General features: G+C 37.0%; 1 protein-coding gene across 4 annotated transcripts in view; it reads left to right on the top strand.

The window, feature by feature from the left end:
* Positions 1-19,372, top strand: part of LOC107706362 (telomerase protein component 1-like) — a 29,750-nt gene that overhangs the window by 8,797 nt on the left and 1,581 nt on the right. For all 4 annotated transcript variants that reach the window (XM_016510050.1, XM_016510052.1, XM_016510053.1 and 1 more), the window contains exons 5-53: positions 81-245; positions 394-531; positions 846-917; positions 1,033-1,154; positions 1,262-1,419; positions 1,507-1,616; positions 1,706-1,784; positions 2,392-2,584; positions 2,730-2,949; positions 3,126-3,278; positions 3,704-3,784; positions 3,875-3,996; positions 4,138-4,212; positions 5,239-5,385; positions 5,565-5,856; positions 6,339-6,460; positions 6,642-6,755; positions 7,886-8,003; positions 8,512-8,697; positions 8,818-9,002; positions 9,080-9,221; positions 9,334-9,513; positions 9,607-9,699; positions 9,816-9,948; positions 10,277-10,436; positions 10,793-10,926; positions 11,507-11,595; positions 11,695-11,809; positions 11,901-11,945; positions 12,099-12,306; positions 12,545-12,665; positions 12,785-12,909; positions 13,006-13,105; positions 13,196-13,351; positions 13,435-13,647; positions 13,741-13,797; positions 14,059-14,197; positions 14,337-14,567; positions 15,170-15,327; positions 15,421-15,528; positions 15,623-15,727; positions 15,804-15,933; positions 16,051-16,136; positions 16,808-16,943; positions 17,094-17,224; positions 17,349-17,470; positions 18,187-18,324; positions 18,478-18,577; positions 18,656-18,929. In XM_016510050.1, the coding sequence (XP_016365536.1) occupies positions 81-245; positions 394-531; positions 846-917; positions 1,033-1,154; positions 1,262-1,419; positions 1,507-1,616; positions 1,706-1,784; positions 2,392-2,584; positions 2,730-2,949; positions 3,126-3,278; positions 3,704-3,784; positions 3,875-3,996; positions 4,138-4,212; positions 5,239-5,385; positions 5,565-5,856; positions 6,339-6,460; positions 6,642-6,755; positions 7,886-8,003; positions 8,512-8,697; positions 8,818-9,002; positions 9,080-9,221; positions 9,334-9,513; positions 9,607-9,699; positions 9,816-9,948; positions 10,277-10,436; positions 10,793-10,926; positions 11,507-11,595; positions 11,695-11,809; positions 11,901-11,945; positions 12,099-12,306; positions 12,545-12,665; positions 12,785-12,909; positions 13,006-13,105; positions 13,196-13,351; positions 13,435-13,647; positions 13,741-13,797; positions 14,059-14,197; positions 14,337-14,567; positions 15,170-15,327; positions 15,421-15,528; positions 15,623-15,727; positions 15,804-15,933; positions 16,051-16,136; positions 16,808-16,943; positions 17,094-17,224; positions 17,349-17,470; positions 18,187-18,324; positions 18,478-18,577; positions 18,656-18,929 (6,781 nt within the window). The remainder of the gene's footprint in view (positions 1-80; positions 246-393; positions 532-845; positions 918-1,032; positions 1,155-1,261; positions 1,420-1,506; positions 1,617-1,705; positions 1,785-2,391; positions 2,585-2,729; positions 2,950-3,125; positions 3,279-3,703; positions 3,785-3,874; positions 3,997-4,137; positions 4,213-5,238; positions 5,386-5,564; positions 5,857-6,338; positions 6,461-6,641; positions 6,756-7,885; positions 8,004-8,511; positions 8,698-8,817; positions 9,003-9,079; positions 9,222-9,333; positions 9,514-9,606; positions 9,700-9,815; positions 9,949-10,276; positions 10,437-10,792; positions 10,927-11,506; positions 11,596-11,694; positions 11,810-11,900; positions 11,946-12,098; positions 12,307-12,544; positions 12,666-12,784; positions 12,910-13,005; positions 13,106-13,195; positions 13,352-13,434; positions 13,648-13,740; positions 13,798-14,058; positions 14,198-14,336; positions 14,568-15,169; positions 15,328-15,420; positions 15,529-15,622; positions 15,728-15,803; positions 15,934-16,050; positions 16,137-16,807; positions 16,944-17,093; positions 17,225-17,348; positions 17,471-18,186; positions 18,325-18,477; positions 18,578-18,655; positions 18,930-19,372) is intronic.

Below are 19,372 nucleotides of genomic sequence, written 5' to 3'. Positions count from 1 at the left end.
GAGTAAAAAACAGCCTAATTTTCATTTTTGGGTGAACTAACCCTTTAACATGTGGTTATGCATATTTGAATTGGTTTTAGGTTGCAGTCTATACTAGGCAGGAACTAAACATTCGTATCACAGCCAACTTCCTGCTGGCACTGGCGGCCCATCTGCCTGGTTCTAAGCCACACTTGAGAAGGTATTTTTGTGCTGCTGTACAGCTGCCATCTGACTGGCTGGAGGTGACAAGAATCTATAGCATGGTAAGTGTTAATATTAAATATCTTACTGCCCTTATTCCTACCATATTTATATTCTGGGTTTAGCATGGCAGATGTTCAAATAAGGATTTTATTTAGCTCTTTACTGTATTATTCTTGTTTTTCATGCTTTTTAAATGTTTTTGTGCAGTGTTTCAATAAATCTTTACCCTCCTGCCTGAAAAAAGCCCTGGTGGATAAATTTAAACAGTTCACTGAATATCAGATGGCCAAATACAATACACGGAAGCATCGCTGCAAGCACAACAAGAAGCGTAAGAAAGGAGAGGTAATATGTCAAAAACTGATATTATTAGTAAATAATATCATAGATCAAAACATATACAGTGGGCTCCACAAGTCTGAGACCACTGAACATCCCTCTTTAAAAATGTGTTTTGTTTTAATAAAAAAAAAAAAAATTAATATACTTTTAAAATTCTTAGTTTATTTCAAGAGATTTTCAATCCCATATTTTCAGTGTTGCACACATCCTACCAACTACTATATAACTAACTACTATAATGAACACTCTTTCTTGATTTTTTTTGTCTTTCCACATCACTTTTAAAATGCTTTTGTTTTCTATCCCTCTTCTTTCAGAAAATCTCTGCTGCACAATGGAAAAAGTGGGGTGACCTTGTCAGAGTTGACATCTCCATTCTCAAAAAATATGTGAGCTTGTCTGTGTTTAGTTTGATCTGTTTGATATTACATAGCATTACAAATTACTATTGTACATCATGTCTTCTGAACATCTTATGATACAGTTCTGCATGTTATGATACAGTTGGAGAGCCAGAATCGGACTGCAAAGGATAAAAAACAGAGTGAATTCAGCCTCAAGAAAATGATAAAGCGTCTTCACATCAAAGAACCTGCAGAACATGTCATGGCCATTCTGGGAAAGAAGTTAGTCCTACAAACTGTCATATACATTTTAGTCAAAAATGTTTTATATTAACTGTATATTGCATAGTCCAGTCATGAGTATGTTTGTTATCTGTCTTTGCATGTAGATACCCGAGTGATCTGAAGGCCTTCTCTCGCAGTGGTCTTAGTGGGGTTTGGGAGAGAGAGAGAGCTGGAAAACGGATAAAACTTAAGCAGCCTGACACGTGGGAATGCAAACTAAGTCAGGAGGGAAACAAAGCTTCCACCTGGGAGAAACTCATCGGTGTGAATGAGGGACCTGCTCTGTGTCCAAAATTGGCTTAATTCTTGAACATCTACTCATACTTAAGTATGTTTTTTGTGATTGCAGATGGAAAGTCTCTTCCTTTTATGGCAATGCTGAGGAATTTGAGGAACATGATCTCTGTGGGCATCAGTGAGAATCATCATACTAAGATCCTCAACAGACTGACCTCGAAGGTGAGCGTCTCTTAATTCAGTCTTTTGCATACTGAAACTTATGTAACATGATCAAGTAATTTACGGGTTTACTGTGTTTCATCTTACAGAATGCTGTAATCAAGAGCAGGCAGTTTCCTTTCCGTTTCCTCTCTGCTTATAAAGTCATTTTGGAGCTCAGTAAATTTGGTAAGTTTATGTATGGTGGATGGTACCTGGATCAACATGTTTGTCAACCAATCAGATTTTAGGGTTAGGTTTTCAGGCTGATGTTGGGGCTTTAACAACAGTTTCAAGTTATAATTTCCTAAAAAAGGTCAGTAAAGGTTAGGGTTAGGACTATTTTTGTTTAACAGGAAAAAGATACTGATCCAGACACTTGTCCTGCTTGGCAAAATCATACATGCATATATAATCTTACAGAAGACTTCTATTTCAAATAAATGCTGTTTAAAATATATTAAAATGGAAAGCAGTTATTTTAAATTGTAATATTATTTCACAGTATTACTGATTTTACTGTATTTTTGATCAAATAAATGCAGCTCTGCTAAGCATGTTTTTTTTTATGTTTAATTTTAAAAAATCCTACAGACCCCAAACTTTTGGAACAGTAATATACAATTAATTTAGTCCCTATGAAAGACACATTTATGGTATTTTAAAGATTTTTTGTGTTTTTTATCTACAAAACTTTGAATCTCATTGGATGTTGATGAATCCATATTATTTCCCACTGCATCTTCGATAGACGTGTGCCTGAGGAAGTTTGAGTGATTTGTTCTCCCCCTTTCAGCTGGTGGGCCTGCGGTCAAGGTGCCAAGCTCCAGGGAGATCCTGCAAGGGGTCCTGAAGAAATTGCCTAAGAGCAAACGATTCCGACAATGCAACTGGGAAACAACACCGCGCAAGAGACTGAGGGCTACAATGAGGGTTCCCTTTGTCTACCGCATATTCAATGCCAAACGCAATCTCCTGAAAAAAGCAAAGTGTGTATTGCTGAAAATTCAGTTCAATATTAATACATAGTATGATCATTTTAGATTAAAATATATTAATAGAATAAATAATTTTTGTTCATTTTACCCCTGCATTGACATGTTTTTTTTTTTTTTTGGTAATGTAATTTGTTAGTCAGAGGCTGTACACTCGGGAGCTTCTGAACAAGTACTGCTGTGCTTTGGAGAAAGCTTTGCAGATCTCCTGCAAGTACAACATCCCGCCTCTCCCTGGACGCACTCTTGTGATCTGTGATGCTGATAATTCAGAGGATCGGGACTGGAGTGGTGCTGATGATGTCTGCTTGCCCCCTGAAAGCACCGAAGATACTGACGAGAATAAACTCTCAGCATCGGTCAGATATCTTATTGTTGCAGTTATTAGCACAGTAGAGTTGTACTTTTATGTGTTTTTCAGAGTGACTGTGGATTTATATTTTTGTAAGATGTTGTATAAGTGATTACATTTAATTTGTTATGAAATTAGTCTTTTAGTATAAATGAAACATATTGTGGACTATATGTACTGCAGGTACAGGAAGCTGCAATGCTTTTAAGCATGATGATCAACTACTGTAGCGAAGATTCCCAAGTCATGTTGCTTGGCGATGAAGGCCTCCAGGAGTTCAAGGTGAAGTCTGAAGTGCTTTTGGATAATGTGAGGCAAGCAATGAAGCAAGTGAAGGTAAGAATTTCCCTTTTATTGTGAATATACTCTTATAAATCAAACAGCCCTTTTTTCCATTTTTTTTCTATTAAAAAAATACATTTACATTAAAATAAAACCCTTAACTAAAATGAAACCATAAAAAATGTATAATAAAACACTAATAAGTTGCAGCGTTAAATGCTACAAGTAAATTTAAGCACCACAACGTTGTAATGTACAGTATAAAAATGAATATTCATTTTGAGATTCACTAAAGACAGTATTATTAAAGTATTAGTGTTTTCATCTAAATGCAAAAAGGGTGGAAATAAGCATACACAGTTACCTATCTAATATTGTACTATAATGCTGTTTGATGTTCTTCATAATGACATTATTTTTGGATGTTGTCACACCTTTCTTTGTTTAATCCTCACTTTCTCTATTCCCTTTTCTCTTAGGATTTGAATGACTATGATGTACAGCCTGAATGCATATCTTCCACAACATTCTTCACTAAGCTATCTGAAGAGAAGACAAAGGTGTGAGCCCCTTTTGCATTTATAGTTGTCCCAGGATACATTAAATTTATTTTGCACATGACATGTCTGTTAAAACGTCTCCCCCCACAGCTGGATCGTATAGTTGTGTGTGAGAATGACTGCATCAACAGAGATTTAATTGTGGCTATCAATAACTATCGGCAAGATATCAACCGTGATGCTGTTGTGATACGTGTGAGGCTCGGAAACATGTATGTTTTGGGAAACTTGTTTCTTCATTTGCCAAAATTGAAATTTTATGTCTTTTCATTAAAATGTCTGCAGCTTAGACCAGAAATGTGACCAAAATTGCTGTAGTTGTAAGTAAATCTTGTATTGTTTATTTTGAACAGGAAAATGGATACTTTGAAATACAAACTGAACTCCAACACTGTAGAGCTTTGGGGGTTTAGCGAGCAGATACTGAAGTAAGATCTTTAGCTAAATCTTTAGCTGTTGTGCTCAATATACATTCTTTCTTGTGAAATACTTTAAGATGCTTTTCTTGTGAAAAAACATGCAGTTGTCAGTAAGGGCTAGTGTAGGATCTACCAAGTGCTCACAATATGCACTACCATTCAAAAAGCTAGGGTTGGTACGCTCACAAAGGCTACATTTTTTAAATAAAAATTAGTCAAAACAGTAATATTTTCACAATTTAAAATAACTTTTTAAAATGTGTTTTAAAATGTAATTTATTCCTCTGATGGCAAATCTGAATTTTCAGCAGCCATGGCTCCAGTCTTCAGTGTCACATGATCATTCAGAAATCATTCTAATATGCTGATTTGGTGCTCAAGAAACATTTCTTCTTCTTATTATTATTATCAATGTTAAGAACAGTGGTCCATAATATTTTTGTGAAAACTGATATTTTTGAGGTTTCTTTTATGAATAGAAAGTTCAAAAGAACAGCATTTATTTGAAATCTTTACCAAATACTTTACAATTACTTCAATACACAAAAATACAACTACTTCACTATCACATTTGCATCAACTTAATGCTTCCTTGTTGCATAAAAATATATCTTTGAATATCTTAAATATGTCACAAAGCAACTTTTGAATACCGCAATGATAATAACATGCTTTTTGAATCATGAAGTTCCTAAACATTATTATTTTAAATATTTTTTATTTTAAACTTTAGTTGAGAAAGCAGCATTAGAATTGGTATGTTCATGTAAATTCATATAAACTGTCTAATTCAGGTAATTGTATAAAACTGTCATGTTAATATTGTTCATTAGAATCCCCCATCTGGAATTTTTGCTGTTTCTAACTACACTATTTATTGTTATATTAGTGCATGTAATAGAAATGATTCAATACCGTACTTCCTTATATCTGTTCGTAAACAACAATGTATTTTACTACTTTACTGTTGAATCTATTTTAATAGACAATGGCTGGAGATTCAGTTGTTCATTTAGATTTGTTCTATGGTCGTAGGTTTGTCTCAGAGAGAGGCTCCTCACGGATGCTGCAGCATGTGGAGCACATGGACAGAGTCTATAACATCCCGCCACCTCAGGGGCGCAAAACTGAACCTGAGAGAGCGGCTGATGTAATCTCACTGCCGCCAACACTAAAGTTCAGGTATGACCATTAAAAAATCCATAAGTCACTAGTTTTAAAATGTTCATCAATCTCTTTATGTTGGGTGGCTGTGGTCCAACATATATTCCAATGGAGACCAGACAAGTCATTAGTATATTGGAAATTAAATGCTTAAAAAAAACTTGTCTTCATCAATTCTCTTTCCTTACTTTTCATAGATGGAAGAGTGTCCGAGTGTTCATCTCTTCTACGTTCAGAGACATGCATGCGGAGAGGGATGTTCTTGTACGTAGTGTGTTTCCCGAGCTCAGGAGACGAGCTGCGCCACACTATCTCTACCTGCAGGAAGTGGAGCTGCGCTGGGGCGTTACCGAGGAGGAGTCTAACCGTGCTGTGGAGCTCTGTCTGTCTGAGGTCTGTCGCAGCCAGCTGCTGCTCGGAATTCTGGGGGAGAGATATGGCCTAGTGCCGCCACGCCCCACCCTACCTGAACTTCCTCAATACAGTTGGGTAATTACATTTATTTGTCTGATAGATGCTTTTATCAAAAGTGTGATAAAGGTGATGAGTCACGTACAATCTTGCTGCACAACATTAAGTTTAATGTTTACCCGAGTTAAATTTGACCAGAAAATTGCAAGCTAAATAAGGGAAGCAAAATAAAAAATAAAAAGTACACTACTTTTCAGAAGTTTGGGGCTAGGAATTTTTATTTTTTTGAAAGACATTAATACTTTAAGCAAGAATGCATTAAATTGATCTAAATTGCCAGTAAAGATATTTATAACATATAACTGCTTTTTTAAAACTTTTACGCAACAAAGATTCTTGAAAAAAAAGATCATGAAAATATTAAGCAGCACAACTTTCAACATTTTCAACGTTTCCAAAATTGAGAATAAGTGTTTCTTGATACAGGATATTTAATGTCCCGTTGATCCTTGTCCTAAAGTTTAAGTTTCATGAATTGTTTTCATGCATCACTCTGCCAGCTGAACTCTGCGTCTAATGGGTTATCCATCACTGAAATGGAGATTCGACAGTTTCAAGCTCTGTATCCAGACACTGCCCAGAGCCGCATGTTCTTCTACTTCAGATCACCTCGTCTTGCCAGGTATACATTTATTTATTATTTGTCTGCTGACTGGATTCATTTCATAGTTGACAGGCGGCAACCTAGAAATGAACTAATGGAAAACACAATATCAACTGCAAGCTTATGTTTCTGAAACTCTGTGATTTACTGGAGATACAGTATGTCATATAATCTACATTTTGTGCATTTGTATGTTTAGTTCAGTGCCAGTGGCATGGAGGACAGACTTTGTGGCAGAATCCAAAGAAGCTGAAGCTAAAATGAACAGCCTGAAAACATGGATCCGGAACAGCGACTTCAAAGTGACAGAAAAGTGAGTTCAGTACATTTGTTTTGCCAGCACAGTGAGTATTTATGTATTTGACGTGCGGAGTCCCACAAGGCTCAATTTTTGCACCGCTCTTGTTTAGCCTGTATATGCTCCCACTAAGTCAAATAATGAGAAAGAACCAAATTGCCTATCACAGCTATGCTGATGATACCCCAGATTTACCTAGCCTTATCGCCAAATGACTACAGCCCCATTGACTCCCTCTGCCAATGCATTGATGAAATTAACAGTTGGATGTGCGAGAACTTTCTTCAGTTAAACAAGGAAAAAAATGAAGTCATTGCATTTGGAAACAAAGATGAAGTTCTCAAGGTGAATGCATACCTTGACTCTAGGGGTCAAACAACTAAAAACCAAGTCAAGAATCTTGGTGTGATTCTGGAGACAGACCTTAGTTTCAATAGTCATGTCAAAGCAGTAAAACTTGTTCATGCCTTTATTACCAGCAGGGTAGACTATTGTAATGGTCTCCGCACTGGCCTTCCCAAGAAGACCATTAGACAGCTGCACCTCATCCAGAACGCTGCTGCCAGAAATCTGAGCATATTACACCAGTCCTCAGGTCCTTACACTGGCTTCCAGTTACATTTAGGATTGATTTTACTCGTTTATAAATCACTCAATGGCCTAGGACCTAAATACATAGCAGATATGTTCACTGAATATAAACCTAACAGACCACTCAGATCATTAGGATCAAGTCAGTTAGAAATACCAAGGGTTCACACAAAACAAGGGGAGTCTGCTTTTAGTTATTATGCCGCCCGCAGTTGGAATCAGCTTCCAGAAGAGATCAGATGTGCTAAAACATTAGTCACATTTAAATGCAGACTCAAAACTCATCTGTTTAGCTGTGCATTTACTAAATGAGCACTGTGCAATGTCCGAACTGATTGCACTATATTTTATGTATAATCATTTTATATTCTTAACTGTTTTAAATTATAATTTTTAAATAATTTTCAAAGTTTTGTTGTGATTATTTTTTTTAATTATTGTTTCATTTCTTTTATGTAAAGCACTTTGAATTACCATTGTGTATGAAATGTGCTATATAAATAAACTTGCCTTGCCTTGCCTATTTATTTTTGCACTGCTTTATATTCTCTTAGCTATCCCTGTGAATGGGGTGGGGTGGTGGATGGAAAGCCCTATCTGAAATGCCTAGAGGACTTTGGGAGGGCGGCGCTGGAGAATATCTGGGAAGCCATACAGCAGCTCTTTGTGGAGGTCAGACTATGATCAAAACGCATTAAATTAACGGTTTTCATATGTTTCACGTTTTGGGGGCCACTCAGTAATCGTTTGAAACATCAATACATCAATTAAAAGATAAATCAATTAAAAAAGAATAAGGATGATGTGGATAAATAGATATGAGTCTGACAGCGTCTTAAATATCTGACAGACAGCAGATTAAGTCTCGGATTCTGGCCCAATTGGAAAATCATACGTAGGGCAGTTGATGATAGAAAAGGCAAATATGCAATTACCAATCACTTCAAAATCGATTTTTTATCAATGTTTGTAAAAAATTATTTTTGGATTTAAAATTGTTTATTCTATTCACATCAATGAAATCAAAATTAACATTGTTTGCACATTTGATAACTTGTTTGATTAACCTTTTTTTCGAAATATACCCTTATACACCCCCACCTACTTTTTTTTTTTTTTTTTTTACATTTATTAATTAGTGGAGCTTCCTCCTCACCAAATTTTTTTTCTTGTTTTGTAGGAGACAGATGAAGATGTGGCCTCAGAGATTGAGGAACAAGAAGTGCATCAGCATGCCCAACAACGACAGTTTCATGGCAGGGCAAAGCTTATTTCAGTGGCAACAGAAAAAGTTCAAGAATGTCAGCAAAAAGGAGGAATTCTGATGGTTGAGGGAAATCCTGGAGAGGGCAAAACTGTGTTCATGGTAACTGTACATTGTTTAAATAACCATCGTTCTTCGTGTATTAATGCCAGTGTATGATCAGCTAGGAAAAGAACACTGAAGTTAATCTGACTATCTCTCTGTATCTTCTGTTTTATTAAGGCTGCCCTGGCCCAGGCACTCAAAACCTCTGTCAAAAACAAGAAAGCCCCTCTTTGTGATGTCATATCCTACTCCACAGATGCTAGCCAGTCAGCTTGCAATATTGAGCAGCTTCTTCGCTGTCTTGTTCAGTGGCTGAGGAAAAGAAAAGACGATGTGGAGCTGCCTCCAAACACATCTTATAAGTAAGGAAGGATCTGATTTAACATGTATTGTAATTTCAGCAAACACGTTTCATAATTATTCTCTTGTTGCACTACAGAGACTTGTTGTCTGAATTCCACTTGAACTTGAATGACCTGAGCAAAAAGAAGCCACTGGCATTGCTTGTTGATGGGGCGGACCGTGTTCATGACGGTCGAGGTCAAAGGCTGTCAGAATGGATCCCACAGCACATCCCTAAAGTAAGCGAGAGGAACATGCACACTCAAACACACATGCACACTTACTGTAAATAAGTGGAGTTAAAATGATTGAACCTTCTCATCAACCAGTCATTTTTCGTTGTCCTCTCAGGGTGTCTGTTTGGTTCTGAGTGTTACTTCAGAATCATCCCTACAAAACATTATTAGCAAAAGGAAAAGTACTGTGTCATTTCCACTGGGGCAATTATCTTTACCTGACAAGAAGGAGATTGTGCAGAAACAGCTTGTAGAGTTTGGAAAGAAACTGAGTGATTCTGCTTTCAATAACCAGGTGAACTTCCCTTTTGCTGTTGGAGTAATATAAGAAAAAATTGAGACCTCTTTTTGAATATTTAGTGAATTTATTGTTGTGTTTCCCCTGTAGCTTCAGACACTGCTGATGAAGAAAGGCTCCGTGAGTCCACTCTACCTCCATTTGGCTTGTGAGGAGCTTAGGAATTATGCCTCCTTTGAGAAGGTAAATAATTGTTAAAGAATACACTTTTTAATGTATTTTTAGTGATCCACATAATGTTATTTTGCAAAAGAAGTGTGAAGTTGAACATAATATTGATGATGAAATTTGTCATTTAGATGAAGCACAGCCTCCAGTCTCTTCCTCAGTCCCTTGGTGAGCTGGTGCAGCACAGTCTGCTGAGGCTGCAGAATGAATATTGCAGAGCAGGACTGGGATGGGCATTAGCTACTCTTGCCATCAGCTCCACTGGTACAAGACATAGTATTTATTGCTCTGCAAGAACTAATTTAATTTGATGCTGTATTATAATGTTTTGTTAATTCTTTAAATTTGGCTCTACAGGGCTCCAGGGTGGGCCTATTGTTTTGCATATTGCATACTGTTTTTTTTTATTTTTTATAAACTAATAAATATAATGCGTTGAATATTTTAATGAATCTGCACACAGAATCCAAAAGCTTTTTAAATTATATTTTATTATTTTTTATTTTGTTTAATTGTTTAATTTGTTTTGAATCTTATATCTAATGTATTGAAAATAAATATTCCTCTAATCACTAATCTGTTTCTTTCACAGGGCTGCGGGAGAGTTCTCTTTACACTATACTGAACATGTGCAATGATTTAAACTCCAGAGGTGGGCTGGTGACATGGCAGGAAATTCTCCATGTAGCAAGGCATCCAGAGAGCCGTGTTCCCATGGCAATATTCTCTCAGCTGGCACGAACTTTGCACAGGTACAGCTCAAAAAATGGTGGAATATACGGACATAAGAAGTCGCTGCTGTTTTTGACAAGAAATAACAACATACAGAACTACCAAATTTTGCTTTAAGTTGATTGCATCATATAATTATTGCTGTTAATAGTGTTCATCGTCTGTTTGATTACGTCTTTAATTGATTTTTCCGTACATTTCTGCCATATGTACATTAACTGACAGTCACCAATGATAAGCTACTACTAAATATATTGTAGAAACTTAATTTTCTGTAAAGTTGCTTTGCATCGATTTGTATCGTGTAAAGCACTATACAAATAAACTTGAATTGAATTGAATTGAAATAATTTTTTCTGTTGTTCTTCTAATGCAGCGTAATTGGACCGTCCCATGGTCAGGGTTCAGATGAACTCCTGATTTTGACCCATCCGGAGGTGATGTCAGCCTTTGAACATCTGTACCTGTCTACTGAAGAGAGTAGAACCAGAAGTCATCTGATAATTGCAGGTAAAACAAGATACATGTAAATCATGATGCATTTTATGTGTTTTATTTGGGGTGCAGGAAGTTTTTTTTTTTTTTTTTGGTGAAGGAAATAAATATTTTTCTGCAGCAAGCATGCATTAAATTGAAACTTTTATATTGTTACAAAAGATTATTATTTGAAATTTTTCATTTTTATTTCCATTGTCCTCATTTGTAAGTCGCTTTGGATAAAAGCGTCTACTAAATGTAATGTAATATAAATGAAATAACTGCTGTTCTTTTCAAACTTTCTATTTATCAAAGAATCCTGTTTCTTGGGCACCAAATCAGCATATTAGAATAATTTCTGAAGGATCAGTTGACATTGAAGATTACATCGAATAAATTAAATTTTAACTATATAAAATAGAAAACAGTTATTTTAAATTGTAATAATATTTCACAATATTTTTACTGTATTTTTGATCAAATAAACGCAGCCTTGGTGAGCATAAGAGCCTTCTTCCAAAAAATCTTACCGACCCCAAACGTTTGAAAGGTAATGCATGTTTTTATATATATGTATATAAATATTTATTTCTATACAACATTTTTTTCCCAGCTCACCTTTGGGTGCAGTCAAATCCTCAGGGGAAGGACACATTTCTTCACTCTGATGCTGATATTCTGTCTCAACTCCCTGCCCACCTGGTCAGTGTCCTCCTACTCTCTTCTTTGACCTTTCAACTTCAGTGACCAATGTGAGGTTACAAAACTCATAATAGATGTCTATTCTCTCTCTTTGCTCAGATGGGCAGTAATCAGTGGGAGCCTTTGTGTTTTCTGCTGTCCAGTTACTACTTCCTCTATGCTAATGTGCGGCATGGACTTCTTCACCAACTTCTGGAGACCTACATTTTGTTTGGTAAGACAACAATAAAGCTTCTGATTTTTTGTCCTTTTTCTTCATAGATCACAGGTTATCATATTTATTGTTTTTCCTTTTATCCATTTAGCCCAAAAATATGAGACCCATCAGCTGCAATCCAAAAGATCAACAGGTATTTTACTTTTCTATTGTTGTATGTTTATAAAAACCCAACTACTTGAAAAAGGACTCAAAATAGATGTAATATATGAGTGGGAATGTGTACTGAAATTACAAATGACAATTTCTGTGGTAAACCTATAAAAAATTCATGTTTGTTTTTCAGATAACATGAAGGATTGTGAAGACTGTCTGAGTTTTCTGAAGCGCCACAGCCTTCTTTTCTCCCAGTGGCCTGCTCTCTTTGTACAAACAGCTCTTAATGAACCTTGTGACAGCTCTGCCCATTTGTGGGCGGAAAGCATGACAAGAAATGGAGGAGTGCATGCTGTAAAATGGCTAAACTGCGCAGATGCAGCACAAAAAGAAGCCAGGTACTAATATTGGTCCTTTATCAATAGCATATTATTCTCATATTCCGAGTTTAAACAGTCAGTTATATGTCCAGATTAATAGTTTGTGGTTTAGGGGCTGACCTGCAAAATGTTTAATTTAGATTTTGTTTTAGATTTAATTGAATAATATAGTTTCAGACTTCTTGGACATCACTATGAGCAAAGATTGTTTATCTAGAATTTTTTTATGTGTTTTAATATTGTTTTTTCTGCTCAGTGAGCTGGTTTCCACCTTCCACGCTGAGCCGAGTTGTGTAGAGGTGAGTCCTGATGGAAAACTTGTAGCAGTGGGGACCGTAGAGGGAACACTTCACTTCCTGCATACAGAGACTGGACAGGTAACAGTTCTTAACCAAGATAATCATTAATTTTGTTATGATTTTCAGCATTAAGATACTTCAGTGGACATTGCAGTTGGCTTTTTTAATTTATTTTTTAATTTATTTTTTGCAAACAGCAAGTGAAGTCATTGATGAGCAGTGGTGATGGCATTTCCGGATGCGTCTTCCTTGGGGAGGAGCTTCTGGCAACAACCTCATTTGATGGGCAGGTGGAGGTGTGGGATGTTGCGAGTGGTTGCAGGTAATTTTTTTTTTTTCTGACACAAATGCACAATTTACTTACTAAAAAAATTAATAAAAAATGACTAACCTGTGAAAAATACTTTGTCGCTTTAAGAACTGCCCACATGTATGCCCACTCCAACAAGATTACAGGATGTGGTGTCAGTCCAGACAAAAAACTCTTTGCTACCGTCTCACTAGACTTAAACTTGAAGGTAAAACCAAGAAAAAATTAATTTTAAACCTAAACTACTTGTGGTGTTGTGCTGTTTTGAAGTGTTCATCATTTATGTGGCCGTACTCAGGTGTGGTCAGCACAGAAGAGCACAGAGGTGGCCTCTCTCATGAATCCCTCCCCCCTGAACTGTGTGAACTTTGACCTTGAGGGTCAGCTCGTGGCAGTGGGATGCTGGGATGGAGCCGTTCGTTTGTGGAACTGGCTTGAACAGAAAAACATTATGGTGAGGAATGACTCCAAAGACACGTTATTATGCCTTATATACTAAAACTTATAATTTCCCTCCCAACTCTCTCTTCTATTTAGACTCTGTTAGGTCATCAGAGTTCAGTGCGGAGTCTGTCTTTCTCTCCCTGCTCCTCTATGTTGTGCTCAGGCTGTCTGTCAGGAGAAGTGCGTCTCTGGTCAGTGACAGCAGCTGCTTGTGTGGGCAGTTATCATGCTCACCGTGGCTCCACGCAGTCACTAAACTTCCTGCAGGGAGGAAGCCTCTTGATGAGTGCTGGACATGACAGTGTGGTGAGGAATATGATCTGACAGTCTTCATTTTCAGTTGCTCTGCCATGCGTTCTAAAACGCTCGGTATTGATTGAGTACTTTTTTGTTGTCTAGGTTCATGTATGGTCTGGTGGTCTTGGGCAAACTATTGCTGTGCTGGGAGAAGAAAAGGTACTTTCATGTTCTTACGTTAGAATTGCTATTTATTTTAGTATTTCTACTGCTTATACTATTAAACCAACTATAGCACACTTTAAACTGCAAAGACCGCTCTGATTTGCTTCATTTTTGCAGAACCAAAGCTTAAGCTTTCTTGAAACATCAACACATTGTTTTGCCGCCTTGCAAGGACTGATATTTCTTTCAGAAAGTCCAAATAATTTTAGTTGAGCACCTTTAAGGATGACGTTAATTAATAATTATTATTTGCAGATACCATCGTTGCAACAGCAAAAGCGCAGCAGACATGGAAATGAAGATGAAGCTAATGCTCTGTGTGTGGCTGTAGCCAGTGGATACGCTGCTGTGGGTTACCATGGAAATGGTATCAAAATGTTCAATTTGAAGTCAGGTATATACACATTTACATCCAACATGCCATCATGACATCCTGTTTCAAGATATACTCAGGGCTCACATCCTCAAACTACTTCTTAATCAGTAATTATAGAGCAGGAGCAGAACTCATCCGTAAATGCTTTGTGCTGTAGGAGAGAAGGTTTGGTCCAGTGAGGACCTCCAGGTCTCCATGCTCTGCCTCATCTGGATGGAGGCCAAAGGGACAGAGCTGCTACTGTCTGGGGGCATGGACCACAATCTCAGGGTCTGGGAAAGGCAAGGAGAAAATCCGGAAAACCTTGTGTTGATAGGATATTTTGGTGTACAGAAGGGACCTATTCTCTTCCTGGCTCAAAACGCCACCTGTGTGGCTTCTGCGTCTGGTAAGTGTACACAAAATATCCACATTGGATATTTAAATATTTAGTTTTTGCATACTCTTTTCAACCAATTTTTACATTTAGATTAACTTTGCCATCATCTAAAGGCCGAGGTATATTTCTTTTTTTTTTCCGCGTCTTGCACACAACCGTGTCTGCACAGCTTTTAAAGTGAGCATGCACGCAGTACCACCTAGTGGACTCGCTCTGTCTGAACATTTACAGTACCTCGCATCTGCACTGTTGTATGCGCACCGTTCGCACAGATATCCGTGGACACTCCTAATAACAAAAATTATGTCACTTGGACAGTGCGCTGACAATCACGGAATCAAGACGGCTGAAGTATACTTTGGGCTAAACACTCACTTGAAGTTAATCTTTAAAAACAGTAATTTATCTGAGCAAATCTCAGAGTGAATATCTATTTTCATATTGTACATTGTTACCATTTTTAAAACAATGGATTTGAGTTTTTAGAGGTTTTATTTTAAATATTTTAAATATTTTTTTAAATATATAAAACCACCTAAATGCATACATTTATTTTATTTTGATTTTTTACTTATTTTTATTTTTTTATTGAAAATGTCATTTTGCTTTAGATGACTTCACTATTGCTCTGTGGTTGAAGAATACATTGACTTCTAAGCCCTGGATTGACCCTAAAGTGATGTGTATTCTGAGAGGTCACATTGGAGGGGTCACATGCCTTGCCTTCAGTCCTAATGGGAAAGAGTTGCTGTCAGGAGGGAAAGATCAGGTACTTGCTCCACTCACCATATATTACTGGAAGAAAGGGAAGAAAATACACGATTTCTGTCACACTCAAATTCGTCACAATCTCATCCAATAGGCTTTGATGATATGGAAGGTAAACACTTCTCCTCCAGTTCTTTCGCAATCCATTTCCAATTGCCATGGAGACTGGATTACGGGATGTGCCTGGACATCATCTGCTGTGGTGAGAAAGCCATTTACCAAGTGCTCTTTAGTTAATTTCGTGAACACCTAACTCTGTGTCTGTAACCGAATACAAAATTTCTCTTTCACCTCAGCTTAGCTGCTCTAGTGACTGTAAGCTGCGGATGTGGGATATCCAGACAGGATGTTTGCTGAGAGAAATCCTCTCTAGTTCATCTTTAAACACATTGTGCTGTTGGGTAAGACAGTTGCGCCATGTTGCAAAGACATCAAAGTGGAACCTGTTTATATTTATGTACTTTTTAATGTCTTTAGGAGGATCATGTAATAGCAGGCTCTACAGACGGACTGCTGATGGTTTGGAAGTGGGAATCAGGCATAGAAATCGCAAGGATTCAGGCCCACAAGTCACGTCTCCATCATTGCACTGTCGTCTTTCAGCCAGGTTCAGTGACTAATACACACATGTACACACAAATAGCTGCCTGATATCTAAATATAGATATGTATCTTGCTTACACAGAAAAAAAAATTCTTAGCAAAACAATTCTTTTGCGCACAGATCTGGAAAAAAATGTAAAACCGGAAGACTTACTGGTAGCTTCAGCATCAGAAGATGGAACTGTTAAGCTCTGGCATCCGCTGAAGGTAACCAACTAAATGCTTTGCATTAATAGTTTAATGTTTAATTACATACTTTAAAAACAAAAAATAATTGATTGAAAATCAGATATTTTAAATAATCCTCCGAGATTAATTCTAGGGATGCATAATATATTGATTCCATACTGGTCATTAGTCGTTATTTATGGAAGCTTGTTTTAGGTAATTGCGACTTTATCTAATAATTTTGACTTTTTTCTTTTTTTTCTTCAGTCAAAAGTCTGATCTTACATTTTGCGATTTTGACATGTTTTTCTTAAAATTGGGAAAAAGTCTGAATTGTGAGATAAAGTCATAATTAATTACCTTCCATAGAAAGGGTTCCATAGATATTCGATATTTAATCATTTAAATAATTCCCATATTTTTATGTACATCCAGATGATCTTTGCAGTCATTAAATGCTCACTTAAAGTTAATCTTTAAAAAAAACACTAATTTAATAACAAATTTTAACAGGAATATCAATTTTCATACTGTACATTATAATGTTGTGATGCCTAAGTTCACTTCTAAAATTTAAAGGTGTTTTATTTTTAGTTTGTTTAGACAATATAGAATAGAATTTTAATATCTGCCATTTGTTGTTATTGGCCGTAAAATGAAAATAATTCTCAGTAATTCCTAATTTATTCTCAAAAATGATGTTTTCATAGGTACAGCATCATAATACTCTGCATGGTCACAGTGCAGAAATCCAAGCTTTAGTGAGCAAAGATGCCAGACTGCTGGAGTTTCTCACTGTCTCAGCTGATCGTTCCCTCAGGTCATGGAACGTCACCACAGCAATGGGTAAGACAAAATGGTCAAAAAAGCAGAATCTAAATTGATGCAAAAATCGCAACATTTATTTTTTGTGAAACTACAGCACCGCATTCAAAATTAGCATTTGATTGGTATTAATAACTTAAAACCTTTTTTTATATATACATTCATCCACAGAAACTCCTCGCTGCCAGAAGGGCAGTGTCAGCTCTGTGTGCTTCCTGGGTACTGATGAACTCATGGTGTGTGGTTATGATGCAGGCAGATTAGAGATATGGCATCAGAATTCAGTGGTTTACTGGAAGAAGGTAATCATGGGTTGAGAACTGACATTATTATTTGTTGTTCAGTTAGTAAATGTACAGTGTGAGCGCTCTTTACCCTCTTTCAGTTGGAAATGTCAGTGAATAGCTCTGTGTGTGTTGTTTGAAGGTCAGTGATGGTGTCCTACATACAGTCACTGGAATGCTGGATGATGAGCTGGCGGTGGGTTGCAGCGACTGCTCTGTATGTATCTGGAAGCTTGAGCGGGACTCCAAGAAGTGCATTGTGGGGTAATGACTTTTAACCCTTTTCACTTCCATACTTAAGTTCTGCAAACATGTTGCCAAAATATATATTATTATTTAATAAATATGCATAATAATATTATTTGTTTTTTCATAATAATATTTTATTTTTTGGATCACTTTAAGTTAAAGGCAGAGTAAGTGATTTTTCAAAAACACTTTAGAAAACTGATTCGGGCCGAATCGCAAAACAAACTTGTAGCCAATCAGCAATAAGGGGCGTGTCTACTCGTGATGTGGAGGAGAGCGCGTTCAGTGCATGGGACGGACATTAGCCGAGCCGAGCGACAGAAAGATAGAGATGGCGGATAAAAAAACAAAAGAGGAAAACGTCTGTAGACATGGTGTAACATTGGTTTTGCTTTGTTTCACAGAACTAATCGTTGCGTACGTATGTGTGGGGCGGAGCTATCAAAATAGGGGCAAGACCCTTTTGGGGTAGGGGCGTGTTTGTTTTGGTGATTTCAAATATCAACATTGGCTACCAGAAATCACTTACTCTGCCTTTAATCTAAAAAATCTTCAATAATTTAACAAATTTCAATCTCAAATATCAAAATATCATTTTTTTAATACTGTCATAATGTTCTAAATTTACTTTACATTTCACTCAAATTCAAAATGATTTTTTTGTAGTGTTTTAAATTTAAACAGGTTTTTATTATCTGCCAATAATAGGTTATTATTTTATTTTGTTCCAGGCTCGATAAGGTGTCTTCATTCAAAGTAGAGCCTCCTGTGAGCTTTTTGTTCTACTGTGGCAGTCTGTTTGGAGTATGTATGGATGGAAAAGTCATTAATATGATCTCTACTAATGACCACATCAAAGAAGCTTATACGTAAATAAACACCACATTTTTTTATACATGTAAAAACTGTCCTGTGCTCCTCTAAGTATTTTTCCAAGGAAGGTGGCACAGTGCATAGTGAATAATAACATTCCTTCACTGTGTAATAAAAAGTGAATGTACAGTACGTGTGTTTTATTGTAGCTGGGCAAACGAGGTACGTCCTCTCGGAGTGATGGCGAATGATAACAAGAGCTTTTGGCTGTTGGGACAGAAAAAGGGCATACTGTACCTTGGCCTCATTGTAAGTTAAAAATCTGTCATTATCGTGTGATATTGAAATTGACAGTGAAAACTAATAATCTGAAATGATCTCTTTCAGTTGTCTCTGAATCCGAGTGGCTCTCACTTCATAACCTTTTGTGAAGATGCAGTGGGTAAGAGGCTAGAGGACTTAGAGACAGAGGAGGAGGAGAAGCAGCAGCAGGAGGAGGAGAAGCAGCAGGAGGAGGAGCAGCAGCAGCAGCAACAGGAGAAGGAGGAAGAGCAGCAGCAGCAGAAGAAGCTGAGTGAGGAACAGCAGAGGGAGAGGCAAGCTGCAATCCAGAGGGCGGCACAGATCAGCACCTGGATCACAGCTGCAGCAGTGCAGAACGGTACACCTGTTTTAATGTACTGATCAGGGTTTGTGTGGGTGTTTACAACATACAAACAACAACAACAAAAAATTACAGCTTTTGTGGGGAAAAAAGCTCATTTATTTATAAAATGCAATACATATATTCCACTTCCATGATACATTTTAAATACTACTTTTTGTCATGAAAACTTTTGACATTTGACTTCTTTCTTTTAAGTGCATTAAAGTAGAGATCTGCGCTGGATGGATTTTTCAGTCCCGCTCCCGCAAGATTCTGTCCCGCGCCCGCCCGTTATCACAAAAAGCTGACATCTCAGTTAATCGCGATCTCATAAAGCTCTGTTATAACACAATGAACATATGCACAATGAATCTTTCACAATGTCTACACTTCGTGTGTTGAAATCATAGGTTAAAATGAGAGGATTCGTGAGCACGCAATTTCAGGACTGCTGAGTG

The sequence above is a fragment of the Sinocyclocheilus rhinocerous genome, unplaced genomic scaffold (genome assembly GCF_001515625.1).
Source record: "Sinocyclocheilus rhinocerous isolate Xijiao unplaced genomic scaffold, SAMN03320098_v1.1 scaffold444, whole genome shotgun sequence".
NCBI classification, from domain to species: Eukaryota; Metazoa; Chordata; class Actinopteri; order Cypriniformes; family Cyprinidae; genus Sinocyclocheilus; species Sinocyclocheilus rhinocerous.
The sequence above is the reverse complement of the archived record's forward strand: the minus strand, read 5'-3'. Positions and strand labels throughout refer to the sequence as shown.